The sequence below is a fragment of the Strix aluco genome, chromosome 6 (assembly GCF_031877795.1).
Source record: "Strix aluco isolate bStrAlu1 chromosome 6, bStrAlu1.hap1, whole genome shotgun sequence".
NCBI classification, from domain to species: Eukaryota; Metazoa; Chordata; class Aves; order Strigiformes; family Strigidae; genus Strix; species Strix aluco.
The window spans coordinates 35,578,035-35,594,402 of NC_133936.1; the positions used below are offsets into that span (position 1 = coordinate 35,578,035).

Sequence of the window (16,368 nt, forward strand, 5' to 3'; positions counted from 1 at the left end):
CCTCCCCTTGCCGGCAGCCCTGCCCACAGGGCAGCGGCGCGCTCAACCTGCGGCCGGCGGCCCACGCTCCGCTCCCGCTCCTGGTGGCTGCGGTCACAAGTGCGGCCGGCGGCGCTTGAGGCCGGCGGGTCTCCGGAAAGGTGGGGCCGCGTTCAGGAGGCGGGGGACGGGCAGGCTGGGCCGCCGCTGCCGCCGCCTGCGCGCCGGTGCTTGCGAGCAGGCCCCGGGGCGCTCGGCGGCTGCTGCCAGGCCCGGCCCTGCGGCGGGCCCCGGCGGGCCGGGGCGGTGGGAGGCGTCTGCCGGAGGGGGTCTGCTGGGAGCCCGCACGGGTGCGTGGCCGGGAAGGGAGGCGGCTCTCCGGGGAGGCCCCGGCTCCTGCGGCAGGGTCTGTGGGCCCAGCATCCCGCTTCTTCGGTGTGTCTGGGCTCCTGGCCATGAGAGGGAAAACATGGGGGTACAGCGAGCCGAGAGAAGGTGCCGGCTGATTAGACGAGAAACATCAGGGGAAAATAGAAAGAGGTGGTAGGTTATGTCAAGATGTACGTCTGGGTACTGGCTCACCGGCCAGGGAAGAGTCTCTCTTCACCCATCTCGGGTAGCGTGTTACCGGCACGTTTTGAAATACTTTGCACTAAGTAATGATTAAAATCATCATTGCCCCGGTTCAGTTTCAGGTTGTCGCATCTCTTTTTATTCTACAGTCTGCTGTTAATATTGAGAAATACTTGAGTATCACATCACAGTGCTTTACAGCACTAAGCAAGTACAAGAAACAAACTTCCTACCAGAAGCAAGCTATTTTTGCTCTTTAAACAGTGCTTTTGTAGACTGATTTAGAATTAAGTCTCATAAATGAATATAAATAGTCTCACAGATCACGTGAGTATGAAGTATGCCATGATTCTTTTTTAAAATTATCATTACAAATTTTAGTACAACAGGACAAGAGTGTCACCTCCAGTAAGTTCTGTCAATCTCCTGAAGAAATCAGCATTATTAAATTGTTCTGTGTGTCTGTCAGAAAACTTTTGAACCCCTTGGCTAATTTCAGCTGGATTTGAAAGATGGAAATGTCTGTCTGAAGACTTAACAGATGGGCAGAGGAGGAAAAATCTGCACTCTGTTGCAAGAAAAGCAGGCATAAATTAGTCCTTGTTCGTTCTTTCTAGCAGTAGGTGGCTGGGCAACTGGTATATGCAGAATTCTTCACTAGCCATTCCATGAAGAAGAAACAGGAGGAAAATTGTCTGATATGGGAAGTAGAAAAGAACTGCAGATATTGTTGTGGATGGAGAAAATAATTTAGAGAACAAAAGTTACAAAGCTTGGTTTCTTACAGGTTTGCAGCTTCAGCTTCTAACAGCACGGCTTACTATTTTTTTAAAATGCCCTTCTGTAGCAAGCTTGTGCGTTTTATTTGTCTGGACTCCTTTTAAACAAACAGTTCCCAACAGCCCCTTTGTACTGACTTCTCTATAAATCATACTTTGAAGATCTTAAGGTACATCTTGGCTTATGCCCTGTGTTCCTTCCAGACCCGCTTATTTAAAACAGCCTTTTCCCAGGTTCAAAAATTGCATGTTAAGTACCTCTCTGTAACAGTAGTCTCAATCTTCAAACAGATCTGTTTTATAGGATAAAAATGAACGTAGGAGTTGCCCACAGCGAGGTAAATCCAAACACGCGTGTGATGAACAGTCGTGGAATGTGGCTGACGTACGCGCTGGGAGTCGGCATGCTGCACATTGTCTTGCTCAGCATTCCTTTCTTTAGTGTCCCTGTCGCCTGGACTTTAACAAATGTGATTCACAACCTGGTAAGCACCCTCTCTTGTAACAAAATTTGAAAGGCTGTTCATACGTATTTAGTTTTAGTAGCAAGAGAAGAGGAAAAATAGCGAGGCTGTATGGATAATGAAATCCAACCAGACAGAAAAACACCTTTACTTGACTTATCCACTATTAGATGAGTTGGGTGTTTCTGGGAGGAGGAGTGATACATGATCACTTCGGGTTTAAGCACAAAAGACAGGAAATATTCCTTATACAATTTATGTATTCTTTTAAAAGGCATTTAATTAAGCTAGAATCTTGCGAACATAAAATCATCATGCCAACTGACTTTTACGGTGTTTTGTGTATTATTAGAGAGCTGTGCTGAATCCATAAAATATATTTTTAATTCTTGGATATTATCTACTAATGTTTCTACACAAATCTGTTAGTATCCCAAAATGTTTCATTTTGGCATTTTACCTGTTTCCTTGGACAGGAACATTTCTCTTCTTTTTTTTTTTTCTTGCGTTGGTTTCTGGCCAAGCTAGGTAAATTTCAGCTCAGAATGACTTCAGCATACAATTTTGTCACTACAGACACAGGAAAAATCTTACTTGAAAGCAGTGGGAAGAACTGGACTACCTTGACCCAAGCCCTGAAACCGTTTGTCATTCAGTGGGCTGTGATTTGCATGATGACTTTTGTATGCAAAAGGGTTTGGAAGCTGAAGTTCTTAAGAATCTTTCTGCCTTGTTTCCCCAGGATGCTATAATTTTGTTGTAATCATTTAAAGTAATGCAAGTATGTATACTGGTCCTGCCAAGTTTAGAGAAAAGAGGGACATAATCCAGGAATTTACATCATACTTGAGGCTTGCTAACTCAGCTTTGTAAGATTAACTGCAAAGAAGTCTTGACAAAAAGATAGCTTCTTCCTTATTTAGGAAAACGATAGCTCATTTTAAAGACTGAGGTTGGATAACATCCTCTTGAATCAAGCTTCTTATTTTTGTAGATATGTTTGAAAATGACAGTTGGGTTGTAAGCATCATTAGAACATTTTGTATGTCAGACACGCCTGACTTTGGAAGATGTTGGCAGAGACAAGTATTACTAAATATTTCCTAAATGCCTTACTGAATTCATTACAAGTAGCTATAATGACAACAGGGATGAGAGCATGCACGGCGAGTAGTTTTCTAGTGGAAGATTGAGTATAAACTTCACTTTTGGATATTCCAGCATTTCGATGGCACTTTTTTGGAAACAAATCCTTGAATGGTTCGACGAACAAAAAAATCTTGGATTTCCACTAATGGGAAACTCTTGGCTGACCTTGTAAGCATTTTTGGTGGCCCTTTCTCTGCAAGTACCATAAGATGTATAGTAGGCATTTGGACCTGTCCTAAAAGTGCCTTTTTGGTTAAGTTATTAAAACTCAGATGCTGGAAACATCATGAATTGGAGAATTAATCATGCAAATTAATTCTCTTTAGCTTAATAGGCCTCTGGTCAGGGGGCTGTGCCAAAAAAAAGTGGAAGATGATGTGAAGTGACTTGCTCAAATTTCACCTCCTTTATAAGAATTTGGAAGAAATGCGATTTTTCTATATGAAACTTTCTAGAACAACTTCTGTATGTGCATAGGAAATAACCTGAAAGAAATAAAGGGAAGTCTGATATTTTCTGATGGAGACTCTTGCTTGGAGTTGGTGTGCTCTCTGATAGAAAACAGGTGTTTTTTCAAGCTGGAAGAGGACGCACTCCCCTATCTGAAATCAGTGGGCTCAAACTGATCTTTTAGAATAGACCAGACATGGCATGCTCCTATCAAACACAATCACGAAGTCCAGTGTGGTTAAGGAGAAGCAGCAAAGAGATGGACAGATGGTATTCAACAGATTGCTGGTAGTCTACTTCTAATTATTTGAAGCTGGTGGGGGGCCAAGAAAGCTTTCAAAAATTCTTGTAATATTACTAGTATTTGTAGATAGATTTTTGTTTTGTGCAGACTCTACCTCATAACTCAATTAGCACTGTGTTAGGAAAGTGGTCATGTAAATCGGCAGCCCTAAACTCGTTACAGTGCTTGTTAAAATTCTGTTGATTTCATGCGATTTTTGCCATCTAATGTAGAAGACAAGGCAGTGGATTGGATGTCTCATAGACTTTGGCTTTAATTCTGACTGTGCCATTAACTGCACAACCTCTGGCAAATCACTTGTCTCTTCCTTCCTCTTTGATAATTTGTCAATACAGGGTAGCAGCTCTTCTGGGTGAGAATTCATTTACTCTTTTTTTTTTTTTTTTTCTCTTTACAATGCATTGAACAATGTAACAATTACAAAAAAGATATAGCTAAAAGTGCCACTGTATTCACTTTTATTTTTCCCAGGGAATGTATGTGTTTTTGCATGCAGTAAAGGGAACTCCTTTTGAAACACCTGATCAGGGGAAAGCTAGGCTACTAACACACTGGGAACAACTGGATTATGGAGTACAATTTACATCTTCAAGAAAATTCTTCACAATCTCTCCTATAATTCTGTGAGTTCAAAACTGTATTATGGATTAATTGAATCATAAAACAATGATTTCAAAAGCTGCAGCTAAACGGGTTGCAATTTACATTCTAAGAGCATTTTCTCTCTTTCTTTGCTTGTTTGTTTGTTTCTACATGACAGAAGTAGGGAGTACATATTTACAGGCTGTATAATCAACAATCTTCTTGCAGCTTTTGACACTTGAGTTCACATACTGAAGTCAAAGTTTGTAAACAGATATTAATGGGGCAGGTTATAAAGATTAGAAAGGATGTGAGGAAAACTTACTGTTAACTCTTGAAGTTCTTTAAGAGATTGTGAAGTCATAAATACTGGCAATCTGAAGTAATCACCTTTAACACATGACAGCATTTATTAACCATTTTGCAACTTGTGAGTTACGAGGAGTGTGGCTGTCCTCACGGAATGGGGCCAGGATTTTGCACGTTGGTTTTGCTTTGTACAGATTGTCTTCTGTTTACACTAGTTAGGTAAATAGATTAGAAATTCTGCACCACCTGTCTCTGTCAACAAAAGTATGGTTGTGCAACTAAAGGAAATCAGATACATATTTAATATGCAACTCTAAAAAGTCTTTCTGTTTTTCCCTGAAGGAAGTTGTCCACTTGCATGGCAGGGTTGGAGGGGAAGGGAAAGATCCTGCATCGTGTTTAGAAAGTTGGTTCACAAAGAATAAAAACTGAAAAAATATATATAACTCCTCAAAAAAAAAAAAATTCTCTTTCTTCAAAGGTTGCTTCCCACTTTCCAGTGGGAATTTTGTATTGATAACTCTTGTGTATGGTTCTCTTCGTTCACTAATAATGTGTAAGTAGCTGAATAAGCATCTGGGTTTTGCTGGGAAAAAACCAAAAACCTAACAATGTGATAGCCTCATTTCTCTGACTAGTTTTTGCAAAGAACAAGATTAAATTACTGGCTCAAAGTTTAAGAAGTTGGTAGTGAATTGGATTTTCTGAGGCACATTTCCTTGATCTTGCAGTTGAACAGGTTGTGGACTAGCTTGGAAGAAAAATATGCTGGAAATATCTGCCAGAATGGAAGCATTTTAAAATCACGCCAATCCCAGATGTGCTCAGCATTGTGTGCTCAGCACTGAAAAACATCAAGTGCTTTGTCCCTGAGCTTGCTAGGGTAGCAGAACCGCGAGTATTTTGGTAACAGATCTTAGGCTATTTAAAACCCGTATCATAACTCAGGCTTGTAGCTGCAGAACTCAGAGACTCCAACTTGAGGGGCAGGGAGGAGTGCTGGAGGGAAATACTAGCTGAGAGTTGCTTTTTAGCACCTTGAGAAGTATGGGAAGAAGAGACTTAGTCCATAATTTTGCTGTAGATATTCTAGAACCTCAGGTGAGGTATTTAATACAGGAATAGATCAGTTGTTAACCAATAGAATATTACTGATTATTAAAGCACTTTTTTCAGCTATGCTTTGTTTATTTATTTTTTAGACAAGGATGTCATCAGCTAAACTTGCTCCCTTTTCTCCTGCAGGTACTTCCTGGCGAGTTTCTACACAAAGTATGATCCAACCCACTTTATCCTCAACACAACCTCTCTCCTGACGGTGCTTATCCCCAAGCTGCCACAGTTGCATGGTGTTCGAATCTTTGGCATCAATAAATATTAAGCAGGAGATCTGACGCTGACTGCCCCTGATGTGGCTACTGCTGCTCCCCAGGTGAAGGAAACGAGTAGTCTGCTGTGCCAGGTATCTAATCGTATTCATGAGGGATGCTTTTACATCTGAGATACAATTCCCACGTCCTGCAACATTGTCTGGGATGAAAGTTGAGTTTATAAGAAGATGCCTTCAAATACCTAAATGTGAATCGGAAACCTCTAGAAGAAAGATTTCCATGAACTGGGCAGGCCCAGCTCTAAAGCGTAATCCCCGCTGAGACTGTGTCTATGCCGGGCTGATGCGAGTGACAGCTGAAATGGAGAGCAGGGTTTCGCAGTCAACCTGATGCAAATGGTAACTTTACATATAAATCCAGGATCCTCAGTGCCAAGGACTGGTGAGGCTGCATCCTTAGATTAAGTGGCTAGTTTCTGCTGTATGGATTGTAGGTGGTTGTGCTTGTTATTGCATTGTAAAAGTTTGTCTCACAGTAAATACTGTGACAGCTAGCATAAACTGATGGTGTAATTCATGCCTTATCTGTTCTTGTGATTTTATTTTTTTTTTTTTTTTTTTGTCACAAAGACTGGAGAAAGTCCTTAACTGTCAGCTCAGGGGATTTCTACATCAACTTGATAGCTCAGTTTATGTACACTTTTATAAGTTGCCACTGTTGTGTTTATTTCATTTTGCTTACCAGATACTGACTTTTCTATGTGTAAATGGGACATCCTGAAAAATTGACATTTCTTTCAAGCTGTGGAATTTTGACTGTTTTCTCCAGTACTTGACTGATGGGTTATTTTTCAGTAGTTGAGAGGCCTGTAACGGTGGGGGAAAAGGTCGCTGCTGTTGGAGGAAAAGCAGCTCCATTACGGAGCAACAATGTCAGAACATGTAAGAGAAACTCTGTAGGTCACAAGTTAGAATAGATGCTGAACTAAAGTAGGTGATAGGCAAATCACGTGGACTAACTGTATGCTTTTGCAGAAAAAGGTATAGATAATCTGCATGTCTTGGAAATGTGGAGGAATGCTGTGTTTTAGGGGTACCGTGTAGTACTGTGCAGTACTGAGTAATCTTGTATATTATCAGTTCTGGAACTAGAGTGTAGGAGGTACATCTAGACTTCTGAGCACTTATTTCTCTATCATCTTGGAAAAAGGATTAATTTTGAAGTGTACCATATGTCTGCCAGCCAAAAAAAAACGGCTCAGATTTAACAGAAGATTCCATGTAAGACTTGATTTACATTTTGGTTGCAGTGACAGCCAGTGAGCTGGAAAAAAAAAAAAAAAAAAAAAAAAAAAGTAAAAAAAAAAAAAAGCGCAAAGACCACAGTGGCACACTTCTTTTCTTGCTAAGAGAATTTTCTAGCTATTTACTTTCTTGATAATGATGCTATTAAAAGGAAAAGGAAAAAAAAAAAGGTAATGAGTTATTTTTTTTTTTTTTTTAGCAAGTGGAAGTAATTTTTTTGTGTGATTAATACAGAAGGTGGTAGCGGGCTCATTTTTCAATTCCGGCTCTGCTTGCCCGTTGGAAATCGCCGTGTGGTGTCCAGTGCCGGAACTGAGCGGCAGAGAGCGGCGGGCGGCGGGCCGGGCAGCGCCGGGACCCGCGGTGAGGGGCAGGGCTGCCGCCGGGCGGCGTGCGCACCTCTCGGCGTGCGCAATGACCGCTGGCCCGGGCCCGGCCGCCCTCGCCGGCGGGGAGGCGGGAGCGCAGGGACCGCCACCCCCTGCCTCGGGGCCGGTCGCGCCCCGCCGCTGCCGGGCCGCTCGCCCCGCTCCGCGCATGCGCCGGATCCGCGGGAGCCCCGCCCCGTGACCCGTGGCGGCGGGCCCGGCTGCCTCCGCGGGTGGGCCCCGGCGGGACCGCGGCCGGCGGTGCGTCAGGGAGCGAGGGGACAGGGCGAGAGCGCGGGGACAAGCGTGGCAGCGCCCGGCGCCGCAGCCCAGGAGCGGGCCCGGGCGGTCGGTGCTGCCCTGGCACAGCGGGGGCCGGGCGCGCCGTGACCCGCTGCCCGTGGGGGCGGTTCCGTGGGGCTGGCGAGGCTCTGACGACGAAACGGTAAAGAGGGAGCTTGGGGGCAGCACTGCGAACGGCGGGGCACGGGGGGCACGCGGGGCCCTGCCCGCTGCTGCGGGGCTGTGTCCCTCCCCTTGGGCTGCAAGGAGCGCCATACACAGCAAGAACTCTCTCGAAGAACGGTTAAGGTAAAACAAAGACATTAGTTCCCAACACGTAAATGATTTTTTTTCCTTAGGGTCTTAAATATCATGTGTGGTCATTCCTAACTTTAAAAGTAGTACCACTTCTTCAGAAAATCAGACCATGCTTGAAAACCCTCCAGTAAAAATAAACTGTACAGTTCTTTTCTAGACATAACTACCAGATCGACTTTAAACAATGAACAGCATTGCCAAAAACCTTTTGAAATCAGTTAAACGCGGCCAAGCTGTGTGGCTGAGAGGCAGCTCTGCTCAATCTGGAAAACAGCATCTGCGGAAACTAGTTCTGGGGATAGAGACGAGCTGTGACGACACCGGCGCCGCAGTGGTGGACGATGCCGGCAATGTGCTGGGAGAAGCGCTGCACTGCCAGAAGGAAGTCCATTTACAGTAAGAATACACTTCTCTCAGGCTTTCGCCTTACTCGTTTTTTTATTGTTATTCTTACTTGTAATGTCATCTGTATGAAAGTCTTCTCCAGAAAACTCAGTAGGAAGTGGGTAGGTGTAAAGACCAACCCCCTGGGCCACCACACATTCTGCTTGAGATATTACTAAGGGTGAGGAAAGCAAGCTGTGCATGTAGCAAGTTTCCTCCAGTATTTTCTTTCAAAAAGAGACAGATTACTTATCTAGCTTGAATTAAAGATGAAATCATTATTACTGTTAAAACCACCAAATGTCTCAAATTTTTTTAAGGGAAAATGAATCAAGTAGTAAGTTAAGAGGTGTTTGAAATTATTTTTACATCATTCTATCTGTTATGAAATACAAATGTATTGTAATTCTTTGTTTTTACTAGAGCAGGTGGAATAATTCCTGTGGTGGCACAGCAACTTCACAGAGAAAACATTGAGCAAGTAGTAAAAGAGGCGCTTGGTGTCAGTGGAGTTTCTGTACGTGAACTTGCAGCTATTGCAACTACAGTAAAACCAGGACTTGCACTAAGCCTTGAAGTGGGGCTGCAGTACAGCTTGACCTTGGTGAACAAGTACCAGAAGCCGTTCATACCCATTCATCACATGGAGGCTCACGCACTGACCATCAGACTCACGCACCACCTGGAATTTCCCTTCTTAGTTCTTTTACTCTCTGGAGGCCACTGCATCTTGGCAGTAGCACAAGGAGTTTCAGATTTCCTTCTGCTTGGACAGTCTATAGATATAGCACCCGGTGACATGCTGGATAAGGTAGGATTCCCTTACTTAAGCGCATCTATTATTTTTTTTTCTTATTGCAGTTAAACTACATAATGGTAGTATTATCATCAGCCTGAGGACAGTAATACAGTGCAGTATGAGCTTTGTTTTGAAATACCATTGGTTTAAGACACAGGAGGCTGTTAAAAATCAATGCATAGCATCAGTTGTAACATGTCTATTTGCTAAAAACATAATTAATTTACAACATAAGCAAAATTGGTGTTGGAAGTTTCACTGACACCTGTTTTACAAACGAGCTGTATGAATTTGAGAAGACTGATAGCGATATTTTAAAAGATACTGTCAGGTTTAAAGCAATACATATTAAAACATTTCTTACCTTTTTTTTTTTTTTGCACAGTTTGAAAAGCCTGGTTTGACTTTCAGAATCATCTAAGTTTTCTGGGTCAGCAAGTACAATCTAAAATTGGTCACTTACAGTTTTGTTTTCAAACACAAGCAGTTTATAAACAGTGTTGGTGTGTATTAAAAAAAAGTGGGGGTGTGAGCGAAGTCAGAAAGGGGATTGTTGAAAGTTGAAACCAACTTTGTTTATCTGGTAATGCAGCATGGCACTCTGTGTGTGTTTCCTATAGCATAAAAATTGGGTAATTAATGTTTCCTGCAAAATTCATTGATCCTCATGTTTGCTCAAATTGTTCTAGAATTGCATTTCTAATTACTCCAGAAAAAAAAAAAATCCAGCCGGCATATGTCTTGTCCTTATTGTGCCCTGTTTGTAAGCTCAGGTTGGACTGGATTTTTGCGGTGTTCAGTTTTGCTCCATTGACTAAAATACAGTGATGCAATTATGGGAGGAATGAATTTAGCTCTCTGTTCCAAGTCTGTTGTTTATTATCTCCTTAGGTAGCAAGGAGACTGTCTTTAAGAAAGCATCCAGAGTGCCACAGCATGGCTGGGGGGAAAGCGATAGAGCACTTGGCTCAAACTGGAAACCGGCAACAGCACACGTTCAGACTTCCCTTGCAGCAATATCGTAACTGTGATTTTTCTTTTTCTGGACTTCAGAACCTTGTCAATAACGCCATTATACAAAAAGAAAAAGAAGAAGGTATTTTTAAACGAAGTCAGATATAAACCGTGTTTTTTGATGGCCTACACTCCGGAAACCCCATTTGATCATACATTTTTATAGGTATTCAAGAAGGTGAGATCCTATCCTGTGTTAAGGATATTGCTGCTGCTGTACAGCATGCAGTGGCTGTTCATATTATCCAGCGGACATATCGAGCCATGCTGTTCTGCATAAAAAACAGCATATTATCATCAAGAAATGCAACTCTGGTGGGTATACTTTTTTTTCCTTTTTATATTTGACTGTATAACAACATTTGAAGACGCAGATACCTTGTACTTTCTCCCTTAACAGGTGAGGAAGATGTCAGTATGTATTACATTGTTAAAATACCAGGATTAAAGTAATAGTCCTGTAAATATTTACAGTAAAGTCTTTCATAGTTTGTTTGGTTTTAAGCTAGGAAGAGATTTTTTTTACCATCTAATCTGACCTTCCATAAGAATTCAGGCCACATAATTTGACCTAGTGCTCCCCAGTACTTGACAGCTGTTCTAGTTATAACATGCTTTTGTTCAGGAATCTCTTTTAGCATAATAAGCTTACTTATTGTACTCGTTTCTGATATGTTTTCATCTTCAGAGATGTGTTTTAATCTTCAAATGTGTTATTTATTGCTGTCTTCAGAACTGCATTTGATGACCTTTTTTTAAATAGGATGGTAGTTGAGTGTAACCCATCAGTACTTTTGAGTTAATGCCTTTTTTCTTTCGGAAACTGCTCTCAGGTTGTATCAGGAGGAGTTGCAAGTAATCAGTATATCCGAAAAGGTCTACAGACTTTGGCAGATGCAAATGATTTTGCTTTTCTGTGTCCTCCTCCAAGGCTGTGCACTGATAATGGTGTTATGATTGCATGGTAAGAGTTGTTTCTCTTTACATGTGTTTCTAGAATGTTCTTTAAGAGTTGATATTAGAGTCAAGAACTTCTGTTTATGGTGACTGAACCACATGCACATATTCAGATAGTTATGATGTACATTTTTACATAATTGCTTTCTTAGGAACGGCATTGAAAGGTTACGTGCAGGACTTGGTGTTTTACATAGTACTGACGGGATCCGCTATGAACCAAAGTAAGTGACCCAATTCATTCAGTCTACTTCTCCTCTTATTCACCGTGGGCAATGAAAGTGGAAGGAGGTGTAGGCTGAAAGAAGCAGCAGAAGCTGAGGAGTGTCTTTGCAGAGCATATAACCTTTAAAACTTACCAGCACTTCCTTTTCAATGTAGCTGTGAAATACAAATGATCATGCCTGGCATTTATGGTTTTTTTGGCTCAGAAACTTAAATTACGATACTTCATAACAGTTTTATGTGTTTTCCTATTACCGTTGTGGTATGGGAAAACTGGAGCAAGTTAAGCTGTAATACACTGCCCCTAGCTTCTCTGTTACTGTAATCAAAATGCTCCAAGTCAAACTGTGTATTCATAATGAGCTATCAATTTTAAAAAAAGAATTTAACATACAACATCTGATACTACTTTTTTTTTTTTTTACTGATAATACTGGGGTTTTTTTAATGACTTGTTAGGTAAGACTTGTTCTATGGATTTAAGTAGATCCCAGGCTTAAGGTGAAACAAAATTTCAAAAGTACCAGCTGGTCTTAAACTTTTATTTTTTTCAGGTTTTTCCCCTTTCCATTTCCAGGAAAACAGACTTGGAAGGTCTCAGGACAAAAAAAAAAAGTCTGTTTTAGAATTTTCCCATGGAAAAATGATAAAATACTCTTCTTGAAAACTAACTTGCTTTATATATCTCAGTGAATAAAATACTAAGTTTTATTTGCTGTAGACTATACATTCTTTATCACAGAAAGAGATACCTGTGAATCTCTAGTGTGTCTTGCATTCATCAGCGACATGTAAAAAGAATTATCAACTAAAATGAGAATCTAAATAAAACACCCTCAAAAGATGGCTTTGAAATCACAGCTGTGTTCCCTGACTTTGGAATGGCTACAGATGAAATATCTCCTCAGTGTGAAGATGTTTTCAGGTCCAGCTTCAGATGGACCATTTCAATGGTCACACAGTCTGAACAGTGCAGGGAATCTGCAAAACACTGTGAGTCCCATGCTCATTGTAAAAAAGGTCTGTGAATCTGCACATCTGCGTGATACAGCCATAATGTTACTTATTTTTAACAAATACATCGTAATTTTATTATTTTCTAGAGCTCCTCTTGGAATTGATATTTCAAAAAGAGTTGAAGAAGATTCCATCAAGGTACCAAAACTAAGAAAGAAGATACAATGGTAACTAAATAAATGGGAAATTGTTCAATAAAAACTGTTACATTTACTGACAGTACTTGGTTTACAGGTGTTGAAAATCACCTGACAGAGGAATAAATGCTGTGTGGTATCACCAAAATGATTCCAGTTACTGTTCCACAAATGTCTAACAGTTCTAGGTATTAATAACAAAAAAATAGAAGTGCACTTTCTTACAAATATAAACTTACACAAATGAAAATACCTTCATTGTTTACACTTTATAACTTATAAGGTTTATATATTTAATATATACCATATTATAATTTAACGATACATAATTTATACAAGGTTTATAATTTACACTATATGTTAAAAAAATTCCTAACTACCATGATTGAAAAGTTGCAGAAATGGACACAAGAGAGCTCAGATTTTTCAAGAAGATCTCAATGTGTTAGCTATGCCAGTACAACCGAATTTTGTTTCAACAGTACCTAATTTTATGCTGCTGGTGTGAGAAGCCTGTTTTTAATTATACAAAACTAAATTTTGGGGGGTATAGGGATAGTGCCTTTCAAAGACACTTTTGTTTTCTGTAGTTTGGATTATAAATTGGATCTTCATTTGTATTTTCATCACAGGTTCCCTCAAAATCATATTGGTGAAAATACCAATTAGACCTGCAAATCAGGAATGAGTACAAAATTCTACAAGGTCAAATAAAACCTTTTAGAAAACTATTGTTGTCTGCCATAACAATCTGTACCACTAAAATGTAAGCATTCTTCAGTTTTAAAAATGTTTTGTCAGATGCACTTTGCTCTTGCGTATATAACCTGACAGTATTTTTATTAATACACTGGGAATTATTAGTTATATGTTAGTTAGAAGATTCTTCTGTCTCTAACACCACCTTATATAGCAAGGCAACTAATTTTAAATCTTAGAGACGTGCCAAATAATATAAATAAACTATGTAAAATGTTATGAAAAAATGTATGCATGTGTCTTTAGAGATGTATTTTGAAGAATTCGGAAGCCTGGAGTTGTTATTCTCAGAGTGCTTCAAAGTACTGAGGACTTCTGAAAATCTGACCAATCACTTAAATAGCACAGTGGAAGCTGAGCTCTTTTGGTAATCTGTTAATTTACAGTATCTCATATCACCTTATAATCTTGCATGAGATCAAATGATTGTATTTTTCTGAGTAATAATCTCATCTTTTAGGAGTGCCATGTATAAACTACATGCAATATGAGGTATTTTTTTAATAGGAATGTTTTTGTACTTGCCTCCTGAACGAAAACTCAAAAAATATTTCCATCTGTTTGGGTTTTCCCATCGGTATCAATATCAATGTTCACTTCAGAGCACCAGAGCTCAAGGAACTCAACACATTTATCTTTGGGTATATATGCCTCAAACTTCTGCCATGTAATCCACTGATCAAAATTTGTCCAATTTTTGTATCAGTGTAAGCTGGAGGGAGTTGACAAGAAGTGCTGTGATGACAGTTTGTATCTGCACCCACAGAAGGTTTAAACAGCGACTTCTCTCAAGATCTGATGGATTTCTTAATAATGCAAGGGCATATCTGAATCCATCAGTGCTAGCAAAGTTGCTGTCTGGGTACGTAGAATTTTTATCTGGCCCAGCAGTCCACTGGGCATCTACCAAGCACTACATCATCTTCTGAAGCCAGCCAACTAGAGGACAGGGTAGTAAGTAATTCTTGATACTTTAGTCAGACTTTGCAAACAAGGCACTAGTATTTTCCTGTGCTAGTAAGTTTGACAAGCAGGTTGCCTCATCAACTTATTCAGGTCTAGGGAACATTTTTGTCAGGCCCGAGCAGTCTTTAAGAATATTCTCCAGTTTCCAAAATACAATTCTTAGCAAGGCTAACAAAAAAACCAGAGCAATTACTCCGTCAAGAACTATACTAGTATTTGCAAGAAAACAATAAAGCTCTTAAGAACAAGATTAAAAGACAGTAACATTCCTGTAGGTTGTTCTAAAATATTACGGAATATGATTTCAATACATCAGGTATTTTAAAATGTCTTCCCCTTCCCCTGGAAATGAACATTTGGTCAAGAAACTCTATAAATAATACTAAGTGTACCATAAATAATAACAATAAATTGATTTCTTATGAATAACTGGATAAATTGAAAAGTTTACCAACATGAAATTACATGATTTCCTTCTACTATCTAAAACTATTTAGAAGCCTTCCAAAATTATTTCTCATGTTTCTCTAAATATCAGAGGCCTCTTAGTTTGGAAAATAAACTATTTGCCTAGGTATAGAAAGCACAACTTTTTTCTTCTTAGGGTCCTAGGTGCACATAATTTCTAGGAACACTCCAACAGAGATAAGTAATGAACAGTAGTCACATTTCATCAGCCTAATGCTCCTCTTGGTCCAATCTCCACCTGCTTTAGATGGAAGAACTCTTGCAAACATCCCAGGGTATGGTACTAGGGAGTCCTTTTTCCTCAAAGCACCAGTAAGAGATCTGCCAGTGCTGTGAACCAGTCTGAAACTTAAATTTTTGTAATAAACATTTCTTTACAGACTTGACAAATTGAAAATCTACTCACACCCTTAGAGATACTTTGTAGAAATAGATACGTTATGCTCTGCATGAAAATGGATTTTTTTTTTTTCTGGTGTGATTTTTCCTTTCTCTGCTTAATTGGACAAACAGAAAACTAGAACTGTAAGGTAGCACGTTGAGTACCAAGCTCTGACCTTACCAAAACCACTGGAGAACATGTATCCAGTTTTTCTTACATTAACTTTGCAGTCCTTCAATACACAATCAGAACAAGCTAACTCAAGCTCCTCTTCAGAGGAAATCCATTCATATTTCTATTTCAACCCTGTGATTGCATCCACGTACCTTTTTTTTTTACTTAAAGAGAGACCTTTTTTTGTTTTGTTTAAAAGATATCTTTCTTGAAGTACACAATGGATGCTTTGCAACTTAAAAGTAGCAGTTAAAGCTAAAGGAGAGGAATCAAGCTAGGGGAGCTAATGAGGGACAAAGAACAGCCTGAAGGGAGCTTCCTGGTTTCTCTGAGAGCAGAGGGAGCCCCAGACTAGGGACCACCAACCAACCCAGCCCTGCAGAACTGGCCAAGGACTGGGAGGCTGCACAGGATGGCCCCAAAACACCAAGGAGGTGTGTGGGGTGTCCATTTCTCAAATAACAAAAGGGCAAGTGTGATACATGGTTGGCAGATCTCCAAGAGGCAAGAAGGCCCGAGATCCTCAGCTCTTTTTGGCTCTGGCAACGCAGGCCAGCTCCTTACCACGCCCTCCCTTCTAAAACCATACCCTGAGCCCTCTCCTAAAGCACAGCTGCAAGACCAGCCCTGTTCTATAACAGGAAAATCTACTGTACTGAATTCAGTCTATGTGACAGATTGGACAGACTGAACACTTTCTGCAACACTGACATCAGTCAGGAAGGGTGGGAAAGCCAACCTCTGGCTATCCTCTCTTCCCCAGAGCCCAGTATTCCCTTCCTCCCCATGGATGCATTCATAGTGAGTCTCTAGTACAAGTACACATCTAAACATTTTACTTTGATGATTAATAGTAATGTGTATAGTAAGTGTGTAAAAAAACCAGACCAAGCA

General features: G+C 40.4%; 2 protein-coding genes across 7 annotated transcripts; both read left to right on the forward strand.

Annotated features, from left to right (window-relative positions):
* Positions 1-3: 3 nt before the first annotated feature.
* ORMDL1 (ORMDL sphingolipid biosynthesis regulator 1) lies at positions 4-6,496 on the forward strand. 2 transcript variants are annotated; one of them, XM_074829630.1, is made up of 4 exons: positions 4-140; positions 1,623-1,816; positions 4,170-4,321; positions 5,835-6,496. In XM_074829630.1, the coding sequence occupies exons 2-4, from the start codon at positions 1,643-1,645 to the stop codon at positions 5,968-5,970; spliced, it is 462 nt and encodes a 153-aa protein (XP_074685731.1). In that variant the 5' UTR covers positions 4-140; positions 1,623-1,642; the 3' UTR covers positions 5,971-6,496. The 2 variants fall into 2 exon arrangements, with proteins under 2 accessions (XP_074685731.1, XP_074685730.1); XM_074829629.1 differs by having other exon boundaries at positions 25-140; positions 1,636-1,816.
* A 1,306-nt stretch (positions 6,497-7,802) lies between these two features.
* On the forward strand, positions 7,803-13,456 carry OSGEPL1 (O-sialoglycoprotein endopeptidase like 1). Of its 5 annotated transcripts, none has more exons than XM_074829623.1 (9): positions 7,805-8,183; positions 8,339-8,588; positions 9,000-9,387; positions 10,267-10,471; positions 10,556-10,704; positions 11,223-11,353; positions 11,499-11,570; positions 12,675-12,755; positions 13,358-13,456. In XM_074829623.1, the coding sequence occupies exons 2-9, from the start codon at positions 8,377-8,379 to the stop codon at positions 13,392-13,394; spliced, it is 1,275 nt and encodes a 424-aa protein (XP_074685724.1). In that variant the 5' UTR covers positions 7,805-8,183; positions 8,339-8,376; the 3' UTR covers positions 13,395-13,456. The 5 variants fall into 5 exon arrangements, with proteins under 5 accessions (XP_074685729.1, XP_074685724.1, XP_074685726.1 ...); XM_074829625.1 differs by having other exon boundaries at positions 10,429-10,471; XM_074829624.1 differs by lacking the exon at positions 7,805-8,183 and having other exon boundaries at positions 8,194-8,588; positions 9,002-9,387.
* The last annotated feature ends 2,912 nt before the right edge of the window (positions 13,457-16,368 follow it).

Coding starts and splice junctions, on each gene's coding strand:
- ORMDL1 (XM_074829630.1), top strand. CDS start 1,643: ATGAACGTAGGAGTTGCCCACAGCGAGGTAAATCCAAACACGCGTGTG. Junction 1,817..4,169: donor CAAATGTGATTCACAACCTG/GTAAGCACCCTC, acceptor TATTTTTCCCAG/GGAATGTATGTGTTTTTGCA. Junction 4,322..5,834: donor ACAATCTCTCCTATAATTCT/GTGAGTTCAAAA, acceptor TTTCTCCTGCAG/GTACTTCCTGGCGAGTTTCT.
- OSGEPL1 (XM_074829623.1), top strand. CDS start 8,377: ATGAACAGCATTGCCAAAAACCTTTTGAAATCAGTTAAACGCGGCCAA. Junction 9,388..10,266: donor CCGGTGACATGCTGGATAAG/GTAGGATTCCCT, acceptor TTATCTCCTTAG/GTAGCAAGGAGACTGTCTTT. Junction 10,472..10,555: donor ACAAAAAGAAAAAGAAGAAG/GTATTTTTAAAC, acceptor ACATTTTTATAG/GTATTCAAGAAGGTGAGATC.